The sequence below is a fragment of the Accipiter gentilis genome, chromosome 16 (genome assembly GCF_929443795.1).
Source record: "Accipiter gentilis chromosome 16, bAccGen1.1, whole genome shotgun sequence".
Lineage (NCBI taxonomy): Eukaryota > Metazoa > Chordata > Aves > Accipitriformes > Accipitridae > Astur > Astur gentilis.
The window spans coordinates 28768442-28792265 of NC_064895.1; the positions used below are offsets into that span (position 1 = coordinate 28768442).

The following is a 23824-nucleotide window of genomic DNA, read 5'->3' on the forward strand; positions in this document are numbered from 1 at the left end:
TAACAGCAGGCAAAATGTAATGTTGCTCCTTAGTAATTAAGGCTTTGTGAATTTAAAACAAAAGTCTGTGTGATATTTTTAATTTAATATTTGGGGCTTAGTAGCTTCTTCATATTTAAATATAATTTAAAACAGGTTTTTGATGAATGTATGTAAATAGGCTCCTTGGGAGTTGTTAATCCAGACAGTTGCAATCCTGTGTTAACATATTGTGAGAAGAGGTAGAAAGTGAAATGATTAATCTTACCTTCTTTCCACTTAGTAGAGTGAAGTATAGAAAGCAAGCATAAGGTATAAATGACTGAGTCTGTTTTCAATGTGGTGCATGGCCAACCAAATGATATTTTTCATCTTAATTGACCAAAACTTGAATGTAAAAGCTAAAGTTTGACCACCTGAGCATTGCTGTCCTGCAAGATGAAATACAAAAGAGATACAAAAACTTGTATTCAAGATGCAAAATCTCTTATTCTTGCAATCCCTGAAGAACCCTGGAATCCCTTCGACAAAGAAGAGAAACCCTCATGTGGAGGTGGCCACCCTCTATTCAGACATTTACGCTCCAATCCCGCATTTTAAAGCTGGCATTTTTATTCACTTCTCTTCTTATTCAAAGCTTCAGCTGCTCTTGTGCCTCGTTAAATGTTTGCCACTCTCCACACAAGAGGTGACTGCATCTCAATGATGCTCAAGTGCCCCTGTACATAACCTGCTTACTGGCTCATTAAGCTTGCAAAGCATTTGGGATTTCTCAGTACACAAACCCTTCCATTCAGGTATGGTTGTCCATTCCCTCGAGTTTCCTGTTTGCCTTTAGCAAGATAAAAAGCAGGTGAGAGCATGCCCCAGAGCTGCTGCAAGTGCACATGTACAGCTTCCTCTGCTGATCTGAGCCAAACAGCCGCAGAAGGTGTGGGCTGCACCTTGTTTGGTTGTTTAGGCTGGTTTCTTACGGAAATAAAGCCTGTGTTTCCTGCAGGGATTCTCTCCCTCCCTTTCCATCCCAAGTAATTTACAAATTTGCTAGCCAATTTCAGCCCATAGGACTGAGTTTTAAAGAAACTGTTTTTCTGGGATATTTTGTGAAAAATAGGTGGTTGTTAGAAAAGAGATTCTACATGTCCTAAATTGGAGAGAGGAGCTATGCCATCCTCTGAACCCGTGTGATCAGAAAACCCTTAATACCCTGACATGGGGAAATCTCAATGAACGCACACAGCTGTGAGACACAGATTCATAGGAAATCAGGTTTTATTTTGGTGTGCATGAAACTATGTGTTTAAAAATAAGGGAAAAAAGGCAATTTTCAAGGGGGAGTTCACTCTGTTGGTAAAGGTCATGAGTAACTTATTCTTGTATTCTTTCAGTACTGCTTGTCAGGACACCCAACCTTACCATGCAATGTACTCAAGTTCAAATCCACTACCATCATGTTGGATTGCGGACTGGATATGACGTCTACTCTCAATTTCCTCCCATTGCCGCTGGTTCAGAGGTATGTTTTGCGGCCTGTAAGCACTTGGTCTGTGTTTTCTTGGGTTGCAGTTGGAGTGCTCTGCATGAAATGGTGTATTGGAAGGAGGGAGGGTATGAGTACAAATGAACAGCATCATCTGGTATCATAAATAGACTTTGTTCACTTAAAAATTCTCTTTATCAAAATAACGTCCTTTGGCTCAGTAGACGGAAGACATTTTATGGATTTATTGATTGGTTTTTCTAGATAATTTATTCTAAGCTTCAGTAAAGTATTGCTGCAACTGCTCAGCACAAGTGAGGTCACATATCTGTCATCTTTCTGGCTTCTTCATGCAAGATGAGATAAATGGGTAACTGAGATGGAGTGCGTGGAGCCCAGCAAGTACTGTTTAACCACCATCTTCTTGGGCTTTTCTTCAGAGCACAGACTAATGCAAAGAAAAATAGCACTTAACAGTCCTTGTTAGTTGATTTGATGGCATAATTGTTCCCTTTTAAAAATTAAATAAAGGGCAGTGCAGCTGGGCACAGGAATGGAACAGCAGTGAAACAAAAGTAGAGTCTAGAAGAGAATTCTGAAATGAAGACTTCCCCTTCTATGCCCTGACTATGAAGTCGTTTTTTCCCAGGTTTTTAGATGAATTTGGATTTTCAGTTAGGGTGACTTATGTCTTGCATAAATGGAATCAATTAGAAAAATGAGGGGTTGGAAAGGTGGGAATGAGTAACTCTTGGTGAAGGTGGTGATGGGAAGCAGTAGGAGTTTTCACAAAAGCCATTTAGTAACTTTGATTTATGAGGAAACAAGTGAGGAACATTCTGGGTTCGGGGGAGGCTTGATTAAGAGGGGGAGAATACGACTGGGAATTTCTTAAGTGGCCTAGTGAGGTTAAAGCAGTTTGTCCAGCAATTCCTGTGATTTGTAATTTTTTGGAGAGGAAGAGAATAGACAAATATATGCATTGTTCGGCAAGAACGTGGCGTTCAAGATCTGCTGTAGAGTTGGCAACAGATGACTTAAGACAGATCAGTGTGATAGTCAATTTTTGTCCTATTCCATAATGCAATTGCTAACTACAGTGTTTAGGGGCAGTAGCAGATTTTGAAGGGATCCAGAAAATTTGGGAAATCCAGGTTCAGAAAGAATTGCCTTGCATTTGCTTTTTCCTACCCCCCCAAAGAAAAAGGAAATTGAGAGAGGAACAAGTAGCAAAATTAGGTGATTGAACAAAGGCTTAAGAGGTTCTTTAGAACTGCAGGCATCAGCGCTCCCTGGGGATATGCCAGCTTTGTCTGCTGATAGCAGGCCCTGGGAATGAACAGCCAAATTGCAGGTCACAACCTGGAATTCCCCAAGTACCTCCAGAATGTCTGCACTAAAATGACTCAAACTCAATAAGAAAGGATGTCAGATTTGACCCCTGATGGCCCAGTGGAATCGGAGCAAACAGTTGGATTTAAATCCAATCAATCCTGTCAGTAAGGTGATTGAACACCCCTTACAGCAAGGATTGTCCTCAGCACATGGACTTGGGCAAGTAATTGATCTCTTCAGTACTCTACAAAACAGATGTCTTGCAGGGAGTGGTGGAAATGTGTTAGAAACTTGAGGAGGAATGTGGCTGCCACCAAAAAGTCCTTCTCTCTCTATAGTATTCATAGTTGTACCATTATGTATTAGGTCTACGTTACCATGATGTCTAAATACCTCTGAAATTCAAATGTGTATTATCAACATAACACGGCCAGGTGATAGGGAGATGTCATTATCATCAGTTTCCAGGTGAGACACTACAAGAAGGACTGACCACCTGAGCTCTTGCGTTAAGCATGTAGCAGCGCAAGAATTTGAACATAGGTCTGTCATATCTTAGGTTATTACCAGCTGTATGTCCTCTCAGAACCAGACGTGCTGCTTCTTGCAGGTAGGCTGAGAGGGACCCATGTGATATCTTAACCAGAGAGGAGCTATGCTTCTTGCTGTCTTTAAACCAGAGGTCCCCAAAGTATGATCCATGAACCACTTGGGTTCTGCAAGTCTCAGTATGTGGTCTGCAAAGGTGCCCTAATTTTTACCTCTGGAGCGTAAAGGCAGAATCTTTGCTACGCAGCTAAATCCTGTGTCGTACCTGGCATGGGACCTTCCTTGAGCAAACATTTTGAGAGCCTGTGCTTTAATCTGTAAGAGAGGAAAATGCTGTAGTGTTTGTATCATTGAAGGGACTGGACATTTTTTAGAGTTTTTAGCTCTTCAGAAAAGCCCATGAAAAGGTATGTAGATTCCACCTTGTCCTGGAAATGGCAGTCCTTGTTCTCAGCAGCCCATGGAGCATGTGCAAAGTACCTGCAGTTGCCAAACACTTTATGCCAGTTCATGTACTTTAAAGGGGGTTTGTCAACTGGAATTTTCTCCCCTGTACCAAAGTCAAATGCAAAACTGTAAAATGAACATGTGGGAAGCTCTTAACCTTTCCTGTCTAGCCATGACACACTTGCTCACATTATTTATGGGACAGTTCTAGCTATTTTGGATTAATCAATCACTCTATTACAATGTCAAAACTATGTCGGCAGGAGCTGTGTTACGTCTTGCCTTCAAGGTAAAGAGTCCTTTCTGTCCTGTGTTGCTTATTCCACTTTCACCCCCACACAAGACCTCTCTGCTAATTTTGCCTCTCTTGACAAGACTGTATACTCTTCAGTGGATGCCATGTTTAGTACAAGTCAATAGTGCTCTTTCATCATGAATAAAGCAAACCGCATGCTAGGCTATATTAGAAGGAGTAGGGCAAGCATATCAAGGAAAGTTTATTCTGCTCTGCCTCATGCTGGTGAAACCGCAGATGAATCCAGGTTTGGATTCCCAGTTGAAGAGGGATGCTAAGAAACTGGAAAGGGTATTCAGGGGGCTCCAAGATGGTTAGGATCCAGAACCCATGACTACACTGAGAGGTTGAGGGAGCTGGGCTCGTTCAGTCTGGCAGAGAGGAGGCTAGAAGGGGAGCTAACAGCCACCTGCATCTGCTTGAAAGGAAGATATAAAGACAATAGAGCCAAACTCTTCTCAGCAGTGGCAGGCAGTATAAGGGGCTAGCGGCCACAGATTGTGTCTTGGGAGGCTCAGGTTGGACATCAGTCTCCCAGTGATGAAGTTTTTCTTAGCACTTTCACCCACCCCCAGAGAGGCTCTAGAATCTCATGCTGCAGGGAGTTGCAAGACACAGCTGGACGAAGCTGTGGCTGACCTGATCGAGTGCTGGCTTTGAGACATTGGACTATAGACCTCCAGATGTCCCTTTCAACCAAAGTTTCTCTCCTCTCCTCCCTTATCTGTCAAAGTTATGTCAGAGTGGTTTGTTATTGCTTTTTCCCTGCTTTTTCCATAGCTGTTTTAATCTCTCTGCACCAATTCTGCTCAGCTCCCTCAGTCTCCAAAATCCTGCTCTTAAATTGTACTTTCGAATGTGTCAGTGGGGAGTACATTTAGCCACCTCATCTCTTCTATCATCAGACTTCTTCAGACTTACTCTTTATCCTCAAAAGGGGGTTGCACTTCTCTGGCATAGCTTCTTGATGACATATCCTTCTGCTGCTCTCACCTCTTACCTTCTGTCTTCACTCCTTGAGTCTTAGATATCCCCTTTTTCCTTCCTTGTGACTTTCTGGAGCGCCAGTTAGGATTTGTTCTTTTATATTGATGTTCGTCTGAACACAGCATTCCTCTGAGCCCTTGGATCACTTCCTATTTTCACGATCTTAAATTTGAAAGCCCTTATAGCGTATCAGCATGCCTGTCTGTAGAGCTTAGTGCGCAACACTTGCAGGTTTCATTGCAGACAGGTTCTAGAGTTCTGTCTGCAAATTGGAGGTTGTTGCAGGTCTTGGTTCCAGGTGGGTTCGACTCTCTTGTTTCCTCACCTTTTTCTTTTTTGGATTTCTGTAGATATGCTTGATTCTGGGCAGACAGTGGTTTTAGAGCTAAGTTGTTGGCTCACACAAAAAACAAATGTCACTGTGAAGTATGAAGAAGTCTCTCGGTTACGGTAGCAAGAAATGCTGCAGCAATTACTACTGTAAACTCAGGATTACAATGTCCACCTTGAAGTTTCTTTATTAGCATTTTAAACAATTAAAAAAAGGGGCCTTGCGGTTGCTGAGTGGTACCAGACCTGCCAGCTTAAAACATGCAGTTCACGGCAAAACCTTGACCCGTTGTCCTTCCAACACAGGTAAATGCACTGTACAGCTGTTGGCGTGGGTCTTCAGGGTGAGACCTAAGCATGAAACTGTGGTTTATGTGGATAATAAAATCGCAGCCTCTGTGTCCATAAATGACTTTGTCCAGAGCATCGGTCTTTCTCTTGCCATCGCTAATGGGAATATTTGTCTGTTGTCTTCTGTCCCAGCGCAGTTTTACAGTGCTTTTTTATTGTTTCAGGCATAGAGTTTGTTGCTGCCCTAACTTCTTCTCTTTATACAGCCAGTTTCACCACAGGGCAATGTAAGCAGCACTGAGCCTTTTTGAAGTTCTCACCGAAAATTACTAAAATCAAACTCCCTGCATGTGTCGTCCTCTTACTCTTTTTACTTGTAAGTGTCATAATCGTGATTTGTAAAAGTCATTTCAGTGAAACTGTCTGGTTTATTGAGATTGTTACCTCCCTGAGACAGAAGTGGTGTTCCCTTCCTGTGTGACAGCAAATAGAGAGTCTATGCTTACCAACTGATAATGATATAATTCATATTGCAATAATTTTTTTCTCTCTTTCTGCAGCCCCAGGCTGTCCAAACTTCCTGGTTGGGTTTTGAAAGATGGAAGCACATTTCTGGACAAGGTACTATACTGATGGTTAGAGTTTTCTTGCCATGCAAAAAGCTACCTGACAGGTTAGGAACTTGCACTGCAAGAACAATATTGCCATGCTGACCCGTTGCAGAAGTTTCAATGTGTACCCTTACCAGCCATGATGTCCTTGTAGAGCAGAACATTTTGAAACAAAATGCTAATAGCAACTCCGAGGCTTTCAGTCTTCAGACGTAGCCTAGCTTTTTAAAAAATCATCTTAAAATGCAGAAATCATCAGTATGAATATTTTCTTATTTCATGGAGCTCCATAAATAATAGTGCTTTGCCTTCTTAGGGTGCCTTTCATTCAACGGTCTCACTTTTCTGACACTAAAGCTTCATAGCATGCTTACAAATGGGATTGGTATACCCTTTTTTAGGCAGGAGAACTATGAGAAAGTGAATGCTTTGCCCATGGGAGGCCTCTTATAAAGGAAAAGCATGTCTTTGGCCTCTGAAATCAACATGTGTTCTGCTGCTGGACATAGCAGGGAGGATATTATCTCCAGACTTCTAATTCTAAGACACAGGACTTACTCAGCTACATGAGAGACACAGAATTACCCACCCTCCCCACCTTCACCCCCCCCCGCCTTTTCATTGCATTAGTTTTGTAGGCAGGATTTATCTGGGGCTTCAACCAAAACTAGGCACTGCAGTGTCCAGCATGATCTGCCATAGGGGAACAATGAACACAAAAATATGTCAGATGTTAGTAAAATAGGCAGATACATTTCAAATGTGTGCAGCGATAGGTATCGGTAATAGACTGTTCTCTGACTACATGAACATTAAAGGAAAACAGTAATAATAGTTGCTTTTGTAGGGGACTTTGAGGTGGACAAAATGGTTTGATCTGATTTTTACAGGCAAGGGAGCTGAAGATCACAGATTAAAGACCTGATTTTTCTTCTCATTGGAGACAAAAGAAACTGTATAGGCAGCATTTCTGTTAGTAAAATAGTAACAACTCTATTCAGAGCACATGCTAGCTGGCAATTGCAGAGCTACAGACGCTCAGTGGCAGGAATGGAGTTGCCCAGTTTGAATTCCCTGGAATTTGTTCCTCCTGAACCCCAGCCTGGGTCTCGGAGCTTTGGGCTCCGTTCTGTCCAAAGAACCAATAGGCTGTCGGTATATTTTTATATGTAATGTACTTACATTTCTGTGGTACTGCTTCTGCAGTGTGTGCTCAGGAGAAGTCTTCAAACTCACACAGCGTCAATGGAAATTGTGTTAAAAATTCAAAGGCAGCATCTCTTACCTTCACCTTGACCATTGTAACTGCTTGGAATGGTAAATTCTTTGACCCATGCTGGAAAAAGGCAAGGGAAGGAGTCAAAGGGGGATGTTATATCATGTCGGGTGGACATTCCTGTTATAGCACTCTCTGGATGACAGTTATAAAACTTAAGTCCTGGAGAGGCATTGAAATTTGCTGCGATCTAGTTTTAATCATTTTGAACTCCCTTGAGATGAGGTTAGGAGACTTCTGCCACTAGATGTAATTGCTCATTCGTTATTAGTTGGCAGGTGCACTGTAATTATTAAGAATTGGATTCAATCTTTAATTCTGTCAGTCTGAAGCTGGCTGAGACCACTCATTTTTGGACAAGCAAGAGAATCATCCATGAGAGAAGGTGGAGGGGGTGATAGGTAGCCTGTGAGGTGGGTTAGGACTAGAGTTGGGGATATTTTTGTTCCATACATAATCCTGAAGAATGTGACTTTTCATGTGACAAAGATTTCTGATGTCAGCCTTGAAAAAAAGAGGAAGAAAATAGAGGACTGTAGATCAAGAAGAGATAAATCTAACAAAAAGTGCCACGTAGAGCTTAGATCCTCAAAAGATGTTTCATCAAATGCTCTGAGACAGGGGCTAAAAATCATATTCTGCTCCTAATAAGACAGAAAAGGTTTGATGTTATTGGGAACCAAAACTAAATTCCAAACTTGTAAGATATGGCACTATAAAGGTGCTGCGCACACCTTCCAGGTCAGGAGAGCAGCAGTTCCGAGAAGAGTGGTCTTCATGACCCACTTTTCAGTTCATACTTTACTTTTGATTCTGATAGACAAAGTCAACTTGTATTGTTACAGATTTCCCAGCCAACACATCTGCAGAGAAAACGCAGCTTCATAGGACAGCACCTCCTTCATGACCCCAGCAAAGCCAGCCAGCGGTTAGCAGGGTCTCTTTCCTTACCTACCAGAGTGCTGTCTCTGTTCCTCCAAATGAGGATCTGATCCCTTGAAGTATCGAGCAGCCTCATCACGCATGAAACCAGTTTCAGCAGATCTGCTTACAGCAAGTTGTATCTAGAACGGGAATAAACATAATGTAGTGATGGACTGGAAATTATATGTGGTAAAGAAAAGGTTTTGAAAGTGCAAAATCTGCTGCATTAGAGTGACATTGCATTATATTTTTGTGTCATCTCTGTTGATGTGCTTTTCTTACAGGAACTAAAGGAATGCTCTGGCCATGTGTTTGTAGACTCTGTGCCTGAGTTCTGTTTACCAGAGGTAAGTTTGTTCAAAGCCTTACTGAATAATCTGACTCCATTCAATCATGTGGGAGAAACTTGCTAAATTATTATTATCAGAGTCATGGTAATTTATTAGTACTCAGGAAATAATACTACTAAAACCTCTATGTTGTTAAGGTGCCTCTAGTATCAATGACACTGGAAAAAGGATGGAAACAGCCCTTTTCAACAGTGGTTTTGGGAGATCTGGAAGGTCTCCTCGAGCAGATCAATATCTCACAGAATAATAAGACTTAACTGTCCCTTTTTATGGGCCTTCCAAAGACAATATGACTTAGCTGCACTCGATTATGACAGGATACATGTGCTGATCTAGATAAGGGTGGTGAGTGAAGACAAGGAAAGCTGCTTGTCTCTAACCACAGATGCATGACCTGCCTAGTGGAGCTCCCCTGGGGAGCCGACCGTGTGATTAAGCCACTGCTTGATTCTGCTGGGCTGCAGTCAGACGTGCTGTTCTGCTGGCAGCAAATTTAGGTTAAAAAGTTTTGCTGCCTTCTTAGCTATTCATCACTGCCTCTTTGATGGAAGAACTGTACCTTCATATCCACTGACATAACTGCAAGTGCCTGCTTCTCAAGCTGTTTTGTTCAAGAGTACCTGGGTTTAAAAAAAAGAAAGCAAGACTATTGAAAATGTTTGAATTAACTGGGCTTACCTGACCAATCAGATTAATGGTGTATGTAGGAGAGCTGAAGAAGTGAAAAGCTGAGCAGAGTGGTGGGGGTGAATGATGGGGAATTGTCTGGGAATAGTACCCTCTTTCCTCAGCTGTGTTCGGGCTGTGATAACATCAGTTGTTTCATTTCATGTTGGGATGTGTTTTCTGTCTTTCAAAGACAGAGATGATTGCTTTTGGGCAGCGATTTTTTTTTTTTTTTTTTTTTCCTCTTTCTGCCTGACCTTGTTGACAGGAAGTACAAAACACTCCTGGAAGGTTGTTGTCACATTGCCGTGGTTCTGGCAATAGTGTTTCTGTCTGATTCCATGAAACTCACCTCATGCAGCTTCTGACTCTTGTCATCTTGGTTCTTTGAAGCAAGTTGTTAGCTCTGATACCGGATTTTGCAAGTGATGTCAACAGATCTGTGTGCAATTGCTTGTTTTCCCCAAATAGAATGGATATAATCCAGTCACACAAACCGCTCCCCCCAAAAAGTAGTAATTCTGGGTTCTTGTGAGCTTTCTGGTTACTGTCCTGTGGAAGGGAGGGATGTAGGAAGCATCTGTATGCCTAGAAAGTGCCATTATGGCCCAGATCTTGGGAAGGATGGAGTTTACATTCTGGATTCCCTTTGGAATTGAGGCCATGTACAGGAATGATAATCTGCTGGGGTTTAGGGTGTTCAGCTAGGCTTTCTAGTTACTTTGTGGGTATTTTCCAGCCCAACAGGTGTAGCTCTAAATATGACTGATGGGGAGTTGCAGCTTCATTATACCAGTGTCATCACTGAATCTAACTCTGTTTTCCAGCAGTCCATGTTACAACTAGAAGACAGCAACCAGCTGCACATGTCACCGTTGTAGGGACTTTACAAATGGCTTCTCAAATGCTTTGGTTCCCAAAGTTCCCAGTAGATGCTAAGTCTTCTCTGCGAGGGCTAGGAACAGATTCTCTACTCAGATTCTCTACTCAGCTTGCATCTCTAGCTTCACAGCCTCCCCTGTCTGGAGGATGGTTCACATGTCATGGCCAGCCAAATTCATCAGCAGAGTAGAAATGTTGCTGGTGTTTGGCAGCACAGAAGGAGCTTGTGTGAAAGAGGCTTTGTCGTCTTCTTTGTCTCCTTCCTCTTTTGAAGAAACTTGTCTGCAAAACCAGTTAGTTTGAGAATCACAGTATTGCTTCCAGGAACACCATTGCCAAAGAAAGCCCAGTTTTGAATGTAATCCAGAAGCCACAAGGTGATAAGAGGCTGTCTCAGCAGCAGAGTACACTTCCCTGTGTCAGAGTGCAGGGTGCAGCCCTCTCTTTGCTTGGCAACCTTCTGGTCTCTCTCACTTCACATTCAGGAAACATTTTTAAACCTCTTCAGTTCATAGGCACTTTTAGTGAGATTGCCACAAGTCCCAGGGAAGATTTTACTTTGTTTTGGTTTTGATACTTTTTCATCCTGTTAGTAAATGCTTCTAGGATGCTGAGACGTGGGATGCTTCAGCTTGGAAAGTGGTAGCCTCTGTCCTCCTGATGGCTCGCTGGGCTGGGATTCAGCTTAGGGCTCAGTGACTCCCCATTTGACTCTGTATGATCTGGACAGGGCTGAAAACCAAGCCATGAAGGGCCAGTGTGGTAGGTAGGAGCAGGCATCAGCAGACTCTTTGATACCGCCTAGTGAGTGTATTTCTGCCTGGCAAGCTTAGTAAGATAAAAGGGTGCCCTGTCATGAATCTGAGGCTGGTGTTTCACCCACTGTACTCAGCTTGGAGATCATGCCTCCTACATCAGCTGTGATCATGGATTGAAACCATGAACGCTTAGCTATGAGTTAAGCAGCTTGTCACCAGAGCACTGTGTCAGCCCTCTGAAAAGCCGAGTGACCTACTTTCTTGCCTTTTTTATTCAAATTGCTGGACCAAGCCTTGTAAGCAGATAATATGTGCTTGATGAGTGTTGAATTCCATTAGCTGCTCTATAATAACTGAGTTAGAGGTCATATATCTTGTAAATTTCTAACTTGACACCATTTGTGTTATAGCATTACCAGTAAATATTTCTAATTAAAATTCCTTTAACAGTGTGTGAAATCTGCTTTCACTCTCTGAACTGCTGTCTTAACCGTCACATCAAAACAAATTGGACCCACCGTCTGTTTTCTTGTATCCTATGAATGAGCTTAATCTCCTGCTGTACAATGTGAATGATAAGGATGCCAAACATTTAGTTTGGGAAAATATGGGAATTATTTTAAGCATATAAATAAATACAATATACATTCATCTCTCTTATTCTCCTGGGGTACAGTACCATGTGCCACATAAAAAATATGAGACATCCTGCTAAATCACTACTGCAGAAGTTTTGGTGTCTGTGCAGTGTTCCTCCCTAAGGAAGCACACCCATCAGTTCTCTGATAAAAGCATAATCATCATGCCTCTCTTAACAGCAGCCTTTTCACTGCAGGAAAGACAGACAAACCCAGGACATGGTTTCCTTTTCAAATTTCAGAAGGGAATAATTCAGGGGGAGTTTTAAATAAGTCTTGTTAATTTAAAGTAAACATTAACCTTTGCCACAGCTGAGACATGCCCCCCCCCCCTTTTTTTTTTTTTTAATAAACCAGTTACATTCCTGCAATATAAAGTTAAAAAAAAAAAAAAAAGAACAAGAAGTTTTTCTGCCATTGCTTAAACTGCATGAAAGGGTTACATGTTGCTTGTCTCTTTCCTCTGTTTTCAGACTGAGCTGCTTGACCTCTCCACGGTAGATGTAATCTTGATCTCAAACTATCACTGCATGATGGCATTGCCCTATATCACAGAGTACACAGGATTCACTGGAACAGTGTATGCCACTGAGCCCACTGTTCAAATTGGCAGGTAAAAAGCCCCTTAATATTCTCTACTCCTCCTTCATCAATGCTAAGGAAAAGGTGTAAAGGACAATATGGGTAGAGGAGTGGTGTCTAATGTTCCGAAGAGGCTCTTAGGCAGTAGCTGAACACCAGCCAAGTCCTTAGTGCTGCAAATGTGTTAACTCAATGTTTCCCAACCTCTGGAACCATCTGTCTTCAACATTTACAGCAGGTACTTTGTGTTGAGTCCAGGCAGTAGATGTGGTATAGTAGATCTTGAGTGGACTGAGACACCTAGAGCAGCAATTGCCATATAGCCAACTTCAAATCTTCAAAAACCATGAATCAAAAATCTCTCCTGCTCCTCTCTGCTTCCCTTAAACAAAAGAGGAATCACCAATCTTTTCTACAATAACGGACTTTAAGATTATTGCCTTGTAGTTTTTCAGCATTTGAAATTCATATAATCGCGCTTTCCTCCACACTGTGGAAGGGAATTTAAGCTGGCTTCATCTCAAATGGCAGTTGACATATGTAAGCTCTGAACTCCAAAGAGAAGCCCTAAGAAAAACAGCAGAAACAGCAGACTGAAGTAGAAAATATAAGACCTGACAATGCAGTCAGAAACTTAATACTTGGTCATCAAATTTGGCAGTCTTTTCTTACAAAGTTGTCTGTTGACTGGATGGGTCAATACCAAAGGCTGTGGGTTTGGCCCTCAGTGAAGTCTAACTGGACTTGTGCTGTGTTGCATCTCTTATGCAGAACAGCTGCCATGTTCAATAATTAGAAACCAGATTAGGCCATGGTATCTGAACTACTCTGTAAGCACTTTCAGGCAGGAATCTTTGTCTATTAAAGGTCCTGTGCAAACTTTCCATGCCAGAGTAATTCTCCCTTTGTGTAAAAACAAACAGAAACTGAAGGCCCTTGTAGGAGAAAGGAATTGTATAAATATGAACTAGTAGTAGACCTCTGGGGTATTGCTGGCCCATAGCAGAAGATAACAAGCACAGTCTTGTTGGAGAGTATACTGGTGTGCTTCTCCCCACCCCAAGTAATTCCAGATGTCATTCTTCTGCAGTTAAATCTGTCACTTCCTACCTTCAAGGGAAAGCATGCGTACAATTACAAATGTTGTTTAGTTTGGGGCAGTGAAATCTGCGGTGGCATTTTTTAATGCCTGACATATTTTTCTGCCTCAAATGCTGTATTGTGCATTTGTAGGTGAGGAGAGTTCACTCTGACAATGTGCTTAGCTTCTCTAAGTGATAAACAGGCATAAGCTAATGAGTTTTCTTCATATATTTTTGTCTCATTCCATATGACAAGAAGTCAGTAATGAAGAAATCATCTTGCGCAGCAGGAGAGAGATTTCGGAGTTCCTCTTGTCCTGCCATATTCCAAATAACCCATAACCCAGTGGGCCAGATCCTCTGCTGTCTCAACCAGGCAGACAGAATTGGACTAACTTGAGCTTGACATACTCAGTGGGGAAACAGGCAGTATTGGTGCGGGGTAATTGCTGCCATGCCTCTGGGGGAAGAAGCTCTCTTTCAAACTGTAATAGTGTTACAATTTTTGTGATATTTTGGAAACATTTGGGACAAAGTTCTCTCCTATGTGAAAGGCTGCAATACCAATTTAGTTATGATGTCTTTTCAGACTTCTCATGGAAGAACTGGTGAATTCTATTGAGCGTGTGCCAAAGGCTCAGTCTGCCTCCATGTGGAAGAACAAGGAGGTACAGCGGTAAGGAGCAAGCCACTTGGAAAGGGTGACTGTCCTAAAACACTAACCAAAGTTTAGAATTTACTGTAATGAGGGGTCAGCTGCCACCATTTGAGACTTGCTACTATCATTAAGCAGAAAAAAAAAAGCCTAAGAGGTTTACAGCTATGACTCCTTGGGTCGGTTCTTTCTTTAATCATTTGCACACTGTTGGTCTTCCAAACAACCTCACAAGTTTGGTTCTTGGAGGAAGACTTGGTAGCACAAGTCTCCCCTGATCTGCCCTCGCGTAGTTTAGCTCCATAATGGTAGATAAAACCAGCGTATTTTTGTATTAACATCATAAAAAGTTGTTGAAACTAATAAGCTTTTTAAACTTAATTGTATTGTATTGGAATAATTTTAATTGAAAATGATACTTACGTTCATGTTTGCTGAAATGCTAAGGAAGTCAAGACACAACTGTTAGAGATCACTGGTGGCCAACCACAGAGCAGTGCTACCTTTCTTCCCAGGGCTGCAGCCTCTTTTACACTTGAACAGCAGAGGTGGGGGTTTTTGCTTTTCAAAGCTTAGAAGCAAATTGAAATCTGAATAAAAAAGGTTAGTTGGAAACTCCTTGTCCGTTTTTCCATCTTTACATAAAAACAAGGTGCTCAAAATTGAGGTCTTCTACATCTAAAATTTTGAAAGCCTATGTAATCTAAAAATTATTCATACAGTTTACTAATTGCTTTCCTTGATAATGCTTTCCTTGGAAATAAAAACAACGTTAGGTGCACAACATGTTCTATAGAGGAGACAGTTTCATTTTTAGCACATTTTAAAGATAGGGCCGGTTGATTAGAAAGGTTGTTTTAAAAGCTGCTTTGTGCATTTTTAATTGATCTCCCATTTCCTACTCCTAATTCTTAACGTGGCTTGATTGAAAAGTTTACTAAAAATGAATTGTTTCTTACATTATGAAAGTAGTCTTGATATTTTCCAACATCACAAAGCAAAGAAATTAGAAATCCAAATTAACAAACATTTAGCTGTATACTGTACTTCCCTGCTGAGCTTAGGAGCAGTCTTATCTCAGCACTATAACTCTCACTCTTCTGAAGAAGGCAAGTAAAACACAGATGTAAAACAAGACAATAAAGTCGATCAGGATTTTGTGCTGGTTGGGGTATGCTCTGGTCAGAATAGTGGAGTTTTTTTGATTTTGGAGTCTGCTTGCCTGACCAGAACCATTCCTAAAGCTCACAGTGATGTGAAGAGAGAGGACTGGAGCCATTATTCTCGTCACACTAGTGCATGTGTTTTGTATGCATAGTTTAAAGGAGGGTCATATATCTTGGAGCTCGTTTAATGTCACTTTCCTGGTGGTCGTATTTTAGAAAAAGTGCTGTCTAGCACTTTGCGTGCTGTTGACTATTCCAGAGGCGATCACAGAGAGGTAGTCTTTGTTCTTATTCAACTGCTATAGAAGGCTGGAGTCTTTTTGTTGGAGTGGTATTTGAAATACATTTTTCTGTCTCGTATTGCTTAGGAAGTACCCTAACAACATTGATAGTTCCTCTTTGGTACTGTCAAGTAATGGGGTACCAGTGGAGGTAGAAGGGCCTACTGCCTGGGGATTGATGGCCTCCTGTCCCGTTTACAGGACTTCTGTAGAGCACAGAGTACTGCCACAATATGGTATGTTGTTGGGAACCTCAATCAGATGGCAGGTCCCCCAGCTTTCATAAAATGCACACCTTGCCCAAATATGAGATAGGAGCAGAGCAAAGAAATGCTATGCTAGTGGGGATAGCCAGACATAGCCCTCCAGCTGTTTAGTAATGTAAGCCTATGTATCATCAACTGCCTTGAGGCTGGTACGAGCTAGTGTTGTCTATGAGCTGAAACAGGGGGACTGTGCCCAACCTGTGCTCTGAGTTTCCCCCTTCAGCTCCCTATGCTTCTGTAAAATGGAGCTCCTATCCACCATAGAGGGTATACAGGGACTTAATTAATAATTGCGAAGTGGTTTGAAATTCCTGGTGACAAGTGTCATGCAAGTGTGAGTGGAACTGACTATTATAGCATGTGAGCAAACATCTACTGATCCACACATTAACACCTGGCTAATAGCACATGCAGGGTTGGACTGACATCCGTTATTTAAGAAAATGCAATCCCTGGTGATTTTTTTTTTAATACTTGGCTGTTGCTAGGCAGAATACTTAGTATTTCTGAGTCTAACTTTAATTTTTCAGGCTGATCAATCACTGTTACTGCTTTACAGTTCAGCTAGTTCTACTCTAAATAGTTATTATAAAACACAAAGTATTATCATCTTCATTAGATAAAGCATTGAAGCATTTTAAATGCAAATACTGTATAAAATATAATAAGTTCATTATAGTGGCTTACGTTTTACCATTATCAGATCCAATCTGAACTAATTGCTTAGCAAGTTTTATTACCATTGGTTTTTATTTTAAATGAGCAGTCTCATGGAAGCTCTATAGATGCTCAGCCAGGATATCTTTCACACTGATTAGGATTCAGAGAGCTAAAGAGGAAGTTTGCCTTATGAAAGACACTTTGTCAACTACCTGTTTGATGGTTTCTTATATCTTTCTGTAAAGTGTCTGAAACAGGCTCTTTCCTGAGACAGAGCAGTGGGCAAGAGAGGCCAGCCTTCTGATCTAGTTTGGTACTGCCATCCTCCTCTTCCTTCAAACAAGAACATGTTATGTCATATATTAAATGATATCCTTTGCATTGAACAGGAGGGACTGTCTCTGTGCAGATGTCCAGTTAAGAATACAAGCTTCTGAGTTTCTTAAGCATAAATTTGTACACTAACCACTGGACCATTCTGCTTCGCGATACTTTCTGGTTTGTGGCTGTAGGTTGGCTCTCCCAGCATCTGCCCGCATTCATCTCGTTATGAGGTGATCCATAATAGGATGTTAGTAGATTCACTCCGGACTTTAAAATATCCTCTAGTAACTTTCTGTACAAATTTTAAAAGTGGGGGTGACAGGTTGAATGCCACCAGGGACACATCTGAGGAACCAGCAGTCCTCATTATCTCTGTGTGCCACTCAGCAAAGAATGAAACCACTGGAGACTGGTGCCACTGGTCTCTGTTAGGGATCAGAGTATATTTACAGGGTAGCCACAGAGTCAAGGCTTATAGAAACTTACTTCAATCAGCAAGGACAATTCCCCACTTTTCTCCATTACCTGGAGATACATTCTCCTCTTCCCAGAAGAGAAGCTCCTGAAAGCATCTAACACTAAATGCTTCTTATGGTAGGTTAAAGGCTTTTACAGGCACTTTCCTTCAGTGCAGTGGTGGACAACTATCCACATTGTTTGGCCTTTTGTTGCTTATGACTTCCCAAAAAAGACCTTGAATGTTTTGTTTGTTTTCTTAAGCACAGTATGCTTTCAGCCAGCATGTGCTGGAATTACAGTTATCACACTAGACCTGTACAGCGGTCTTGGCAATAGCTGGCCTTAATCCTTTCTTCAGTATCTTAAATTATGGAGGAGTTCATTGACCTAGTAGATATAACAATAAATTAAATTCCTTTAAACAAATTGATCAAAGAAACTTGACCAATTTCCATAAATCTGTGGAAATTGGTTTGAATTAGCCTTTGATTTAGCATTGGTTTAATATACAAAAAAAATCCTATTCTTCTTGCGCATTTGGCAGCTGTGCTGCTTCCTGCCTCAGTTCATGTTGCTAAGGAAGATTTATTTCCCAGAAGTTAGCCATCTCTCTTGCAGCCTGTGACATTACAGTTCACTTCTTCCCTTGACAACGCTGTCCAGCTAACTTGCAATGTCTGTGAAGAGCAGAATGGATGGATTTTACTTTAGTGTAAAACATCTTAAATACTTCCGTGTAGGGGATTTCAAAGAGCTCTGCAGTGTCAGCTGATGTATCCTTGCCAGTCCACTCGGAAGGGAAGTGGGGTATCTGAGTTGAAGGCGAGGAAGCTGAGATGCAGGGGCACATGCTCTTGTAAGAGACTGGTGACAAATATGAGAGCAGAGCCAGCCTTTGTTCATGGTCTGGTACCTGTATTTTAATCACAAGATTGTGGCTTGCTTTTGTTTTCAAGTTCTTAGGATATGCAAAATAGACACTGATCCAAGATCCCAGTCATCTCTACCAATTCTAGTGGTGCATTTCATGTTGCTATGTCAGATCAGCCAGCATCTTTCATCAGTGCTGAAAATAACATAAGAGTTGCTATAACACCTTCATCACAGCTACTTCTTTGATGAAAGGGCTGAATAAGGAACAACAACAAAGAGAGCTGAAGGAGAGCAGTCTTTGGGGTGAGGCAAAACGGAGAGTGTGGTTCTGTTCCTCAACAGGCAGAAAGTCTTGCTCCTCACTTTGAAGCACCAGGCATATTTAAAATATAAAAAGAAAAAAGAGAAAAATTTAAGATCCGGAGAATATAAATGGGAGTAAAAGCTGGTGGTCCATCAGGAAGTTCTGAAAAGCCCACATCCCGTTGATCTTTGCAGATTGCTGCCCGCCCCTCTGAAGGACGCGGTGGAGGTGTCTATGTGGAGGAAGTGCTATACCATGCCAGAAGTGAACACGGCACTCAGTAAGATCCAGCTGGTCGGGTATTCTCAGAAAATTGTGAGTACCTGTGAAGCTGTCCTCAGGTCAACAGTAACAACTTCTTGTTTCCCAGCTTTTCTCTGGAAATGCCCTTCCTTTTCTGATTTCCCTCTAGGTCCTGTGTAAGATCTAGTTACCCTAGCCTAGGAAAACAAGATGAGATTATATTGAATGTCCCTCAGCCTGCCTCTCAGGAAGGGTTCTTGTTTGGTGAAATCAGGGAGTATCCATTTGTTTCTCCTTTTCCTTGGGGAGGCCAATTTTAAGGCAGCATACCTTCAAATTTGGAGTTGATGGCTGGCCCACTGAGAGCTGGGAGGATGTACCAAATGAATGTATCCGCTCTGTCTGTGAGCCGCATCCCCTTCTGAGTTACCATATCTCACTTCTGGGAATCTTCTGAGTGCTTTAGCCTCCACTTTCTTTTATACTGCAAATTGGGGATTGTAAACAAAACCTAATGGTTCGGCCTGAACTTCCAAAACTCCTTTCCCAGGGTTCCCAGCTAACATTTGTTGTCTATAAAGCCATTGACTATAATCCATTGTAGTTGCTAGAATGAACTGAACCAACAATTCTGCAGATACACTGTTCCTTTATGGCCTGTAGGCAGTATGTGGGCCATGATACCTGCTATTGTTGCTGAGGGCCGTAAGGAATAAAAAGGTGGGTTAAAGTAAGTTGTGTACCCAAAGCTTTTTATTTGCTCCTTAAGCAATGGGCCACTGAAGTTTGGAGACTGCCGTTTGTGTGTCAGACAGTTTGAAACAGTAACCAGTGCTGCTGTGTACTAAATTTGGTGGATTTGGGTTTTTGTGGTGCTGTATTACAGCTGGTGAAAAAAGACCCTGAGCCACCACTAACATGGTTGCTGACATAAGTAACAGCTGGAGCTTTGTCTAGCAACTGGATGAGTGGAAGGCATTTGGACTCCTCAGTGTTCATGGGTGGTTACTGTTAATTTTCAACTATCCTCACAGTGTGGATGTATCTTGCCTAATTTTAGATCTGTGCATCTGAGCCAATTGTTCTTTTATAGTTACCGGGAAAAGAGACATATTTTATCTCTTCCCAAAGCTAACTTTTAAAATAATTGGACCCTAATTTGCCAGTAAACCCAAAACTGGGTGACAGCATCAAGAATGGCTTGTTGTCCATTTTACATGTCTGCATATCAGCAGAATCTGGAGCCTTGGTTTATACACTCTGAGGGATGGAGGCCCTGCCTTGTTTTGCAAGGCATCCAAATATGTATTGAGATACTAGAAAAATCATTAGTATTGCATGAATCAGATGCTTGTTCCATTATTCAGTAACCAGAAAGTAGATCACATTAGTGAGGTATATATGGAGGCTTATTTTCCTTTCTCAAAACAAGTATAACACATTACTGTATACAGATAAAGCAATATACTTTCTAATGACACCTGGAAAGCAGACCACATCAGGTTCCTTATGCTTGGAGCTGAAACTGCAATTTGGATTGGGTTTGCACAGTGTTGTTTCTAAATCACCAGTAGATAGCATTTAAAAAGAAATAAAGTTAGAAAGTGAGTTTGAAGTTAAGTTTATGTTTTCCACAGCAAAAAGTGTAACCCAAACAGAGTTTTACATCAGTATGGAACTACTTGTCCTTCCTTCTCTCCTGCTGGCCAATACCAATAAAATTTGACTAAGGGGAGTATAGAGTCTTCAAAGATGTAAAGTTCCTACAAGCTTCTTCAATACAGCAAAGGCAGGCAGAGGATCAAGACCCCAGCTGATTCTTCTATTTAGAGTTACGGCTCTGTGTGAACTCAGCTAGATGCCATACAATTCACATGGAAGAGAGACTTTATGAAGGTCCTACCTCAGGAAAAGCTTTTCTCAGAGTATGTGTCCTGTTAGACATGGGTAAATAAAAACAGCAGACATAAAGCTCGGGAAACTAGCTTCATAAAGGCTTTGAATAGAAGAACTACTTTTAACATTGATATCACTGATGATAAAATGACCTGTTTGACTTCTCTTGGGGGTTCACTCAAGTTAATGTCTCTTGCTGTGTGTTTCAGGAGCTGTTTGGTGCTGTGCAGGTCACCCCTCTCAGCTCGGGCTACGCTCTTGGAAGTTCCAATTGGATTATCCAGTCGCACTATGAAAAGGTTTCCTATGTTTCAGGATCTTCCCTACTTACAACACACCCTCAGGTACAGCTTCTGACTTTTGTTAGTCTTCTACAGGGTGAAGTGTCTTTGCTCCAAAAAAAGGGAGGGGCTTATTCCAGCTGGGATCAGGTGTAGTACAGAAGCTGTACTAAGGTACCTCTGTTAGCAATTGTCTAGACTTAACAGGTGTTGAGAAGACATACTACCCTGATACGTGTACAGTTATCAATAGTTACTAGGGCAAGACAACTAAAATTCTTTGTTATCAATGATTTGATGTTAACTTACTCACCAGCTGGGAAATTCTCCTTCACCTTAAATAGGAAATTTTTGACAGAGTTAAACAATAGAGCATTAGTGACTTTTTTTAAAATCCATATTTCACTGAAGAGTCTTTACAGGCAGTTCACAGCCTGCTTCTATATCACTTCTGAAACATCCTTCCTTGGGAGAAATGATAGCTAACTGGCTGCCAACTTTTCCACCCTGCTCTGCTAAGGGCAAAGTCTTTATAGTGCTGTAGATGTAATTTCCAGTAAATTAATTCTCTCTAGATCCATAAATTCTTAGTGCGAAGAATGGCTTGAAGTTTGCAGTACTGTATGCTTCAGAAGTTGTCAAAATAGTTAAAAGCAATATTAGCAGGAGGTATTTAAAAATAATTTAGAAAATGTGTCAGGTTCATGATCAGTAAGTAATTTCCCCCAAGGTGAGTATCTTCTAAAGAGCTTTGCTTCTGAGCATCCTTCATTTAAAAGCTTGATCTCAGGAGCTGGACAACTGCAATAGATAAACCATCCTTAATAGTATGTCTGTACTTAGATACATGCAATGTATCAGAGTCTCTAAATCCCTTTTTCTCAACAGCCTCATACTGGCCTGCATAGTGCTCTTTCGTCACCTTCTAGTGAAAGAGCAGCAGCAGTATTTGACAATATATGAGTGGAATATTTCTGTGAGGAGAAACTTTGCACTATAAGAAGTAGTTTGGTGACCGAGAGTGTTTTATCTTAATTTACATGAGAGAGTGATTCAGTTTATCATGTTAGACTGGCCATGCTTCATCATTTTCCAAAGGTGAACATTTCTCTGGAAACTTCTGGTAAAGTCTGTGGTTTTAAGGAAATTACCTCCCTGTGGCAGGGACTGGTGTGTGAATGAACTGCCGGTAAGAGTACAGCCCATGGGCAGCAGATCTGCACTCACTGCAACCTGCAGGAGAAGTGGTAGCAGTTAGGACAGTTTCAGCTTTAATGAGTGCAGGAAACTGTACTGCAAGCCTACCTGAATCCCTAGGGACCTACGCTGTTTGCTAACAAGATATGAAACCTGGACTATTCACTCTGCTGACAGTGTTGCTTGTCCCACGTGCTCTCCAAGACCCTCATTTTTTAGCATACAGTCCATTGCACTTTGCATTATTTTATACTAACACATAGTTTGAAGGAATAGCTTACCAGATAGTTGAAATTGCATTCAGTTTGCCTTTTCCTTGTTATTTACCACATCACAAATGTTCCCAGATATCATTTGCATTTCAGATACCATCATCATCTTTATATTTCCTTCCAAGTGGTCGTTGAAGCAATGGATAGTCCTTGTTCTAGTTTAAATCCTTGTGAACACGAGTACAAGCTCCTACAATATGGTCATTCTGTAATGACTAGTGGTTTTTGTGAGCTGCCAACCAGCTCTTCATCTATTTGATGTTTTGACAGACATTATGTAATGATAACAATATCTTGAGTGGCACAGAGTCAAAAATTATGTTCAACAAATCAGCATGTTTTCATCAGGGATGAAAAGTTGTTTGTCTGACCTGTTTTTCCATAGAATCATGGTAAGCAGTCATAATGAAATTCCTGTCTTTTAACAGTGTATGGAAACAGTCACTGCATTTTGTTTTAAAAATTATATCCAGTTAACCAGCATATGTTTATGTAAATACATATCCAGAGCTTTTTGAATTATAGTAAACCTTAGGACTTTTGCAGTCTTCTGGAACTCCCTCCGTAATTATTAAAAATGGGCATCAGTTGACCACGCTCTCATCAGCCGTTTGTTTGTTTAGGGTGATAAGACACAGATTATTTGGGCATACAAATGGAAGAATGCTTCTTCCTCTTACATCTTGTCTAATATACACAGTAATAGCCTGGAAAGCATTTCTTTCTCTCAAGGTGCAAACAGGATAAGGTTCATCTTGCTTAACTGAAACTGGGCCCCCACCCAGTCCTTCCCTCCTCCCTTCTGCCAGCACTGGGATTTAAGTGCTGACATAGTGGAGATGGCAGCACGGGTGGGAATTCGCAGTCATGGGAAGGATTGCTTCTTTGGTATAAATTACACCTTAAAGTTTTCTTGAAATTTTAAGTTACATCTAGGTTACATCTATAATCAGCAGAGAGTTATGGTACATCTGTAATAATTCCATCTCTATTAACAACAGATAGAAAGTGAAGCGGTTAGCTTAGCTTAGACATGGCCCAGGATGTGCAGATTAGCTGAAACTGGGTGCAGTGAATGCTGGTTGTTGGGTTGATCTTGGATGCAGCAGCAGGAATATCTTGTGAAATCTGCAGCGGGTCTGTAGGAAGTGCAAGTGAAGGGTTCAGCAAGACTGTATTCATAGCTGCTGAAAATAACTGAAGAGCTTTAAAGAGTTTGTTTGAGAGTTCAGTCTGGCACCATTAATTGTTCCCTTTACTTCTGTCTTCTGGCAGATGGTTTCTGTTGAAAATTTTGCTTCACCCTCTACTGAGGCTAGAATTGACACTGTTGCCACTGAAGTGGAGAACAGGAGTTGACAGCATAGGTTCAGACATGTCACTAAAAGCCTTTTAAGACATATTCTTTACATTAACCCACAAAAATCGATGCAAGCCCTCTCAGTGCAATAGCAGCTGAAATTATGCGTATCTAATACGGCATAA

General features: G+C 41.3%; 1 protein-coding gene across 2 annotated transcripts in view; it reads left to right on the plus strand.

Annotated features, from left to right (window-relative positions):
- INTS9 (integrator complex subunit 9) overlaps positions 1-23824 on the plus strand; it is a 70837-nt gene that overhangs the window by 2776 nt on the left and 44237 nt on the right. For both annotated transcript variants that reach the window (XM_049819214.1, XM_049819215.1), the window contains exons 2-8: positions 1368-1495; positions 6254-6314; positions 8789-8851; positions 12272-12411; positions 14052-14138; positions 18645-18765; positions 20799-20933. In XM_049819214.1, coding sequence (XP_049675171.1) covers positions 1368-1495; positions 6254-6314; positions 8789-8851; positions 12272-12411; positions 14052-14138; positions 18645-18765; positions 20799-20933 — 735 coding nt within the window. The remainder of the gene's footprint in view (positions 1-1367; positions 1496-6253; positions 6315-8788; positions 8852-12271; positions 12412-14051; positions 14139-18644; positions 18766-20798; positions 20934-23824) is intronic.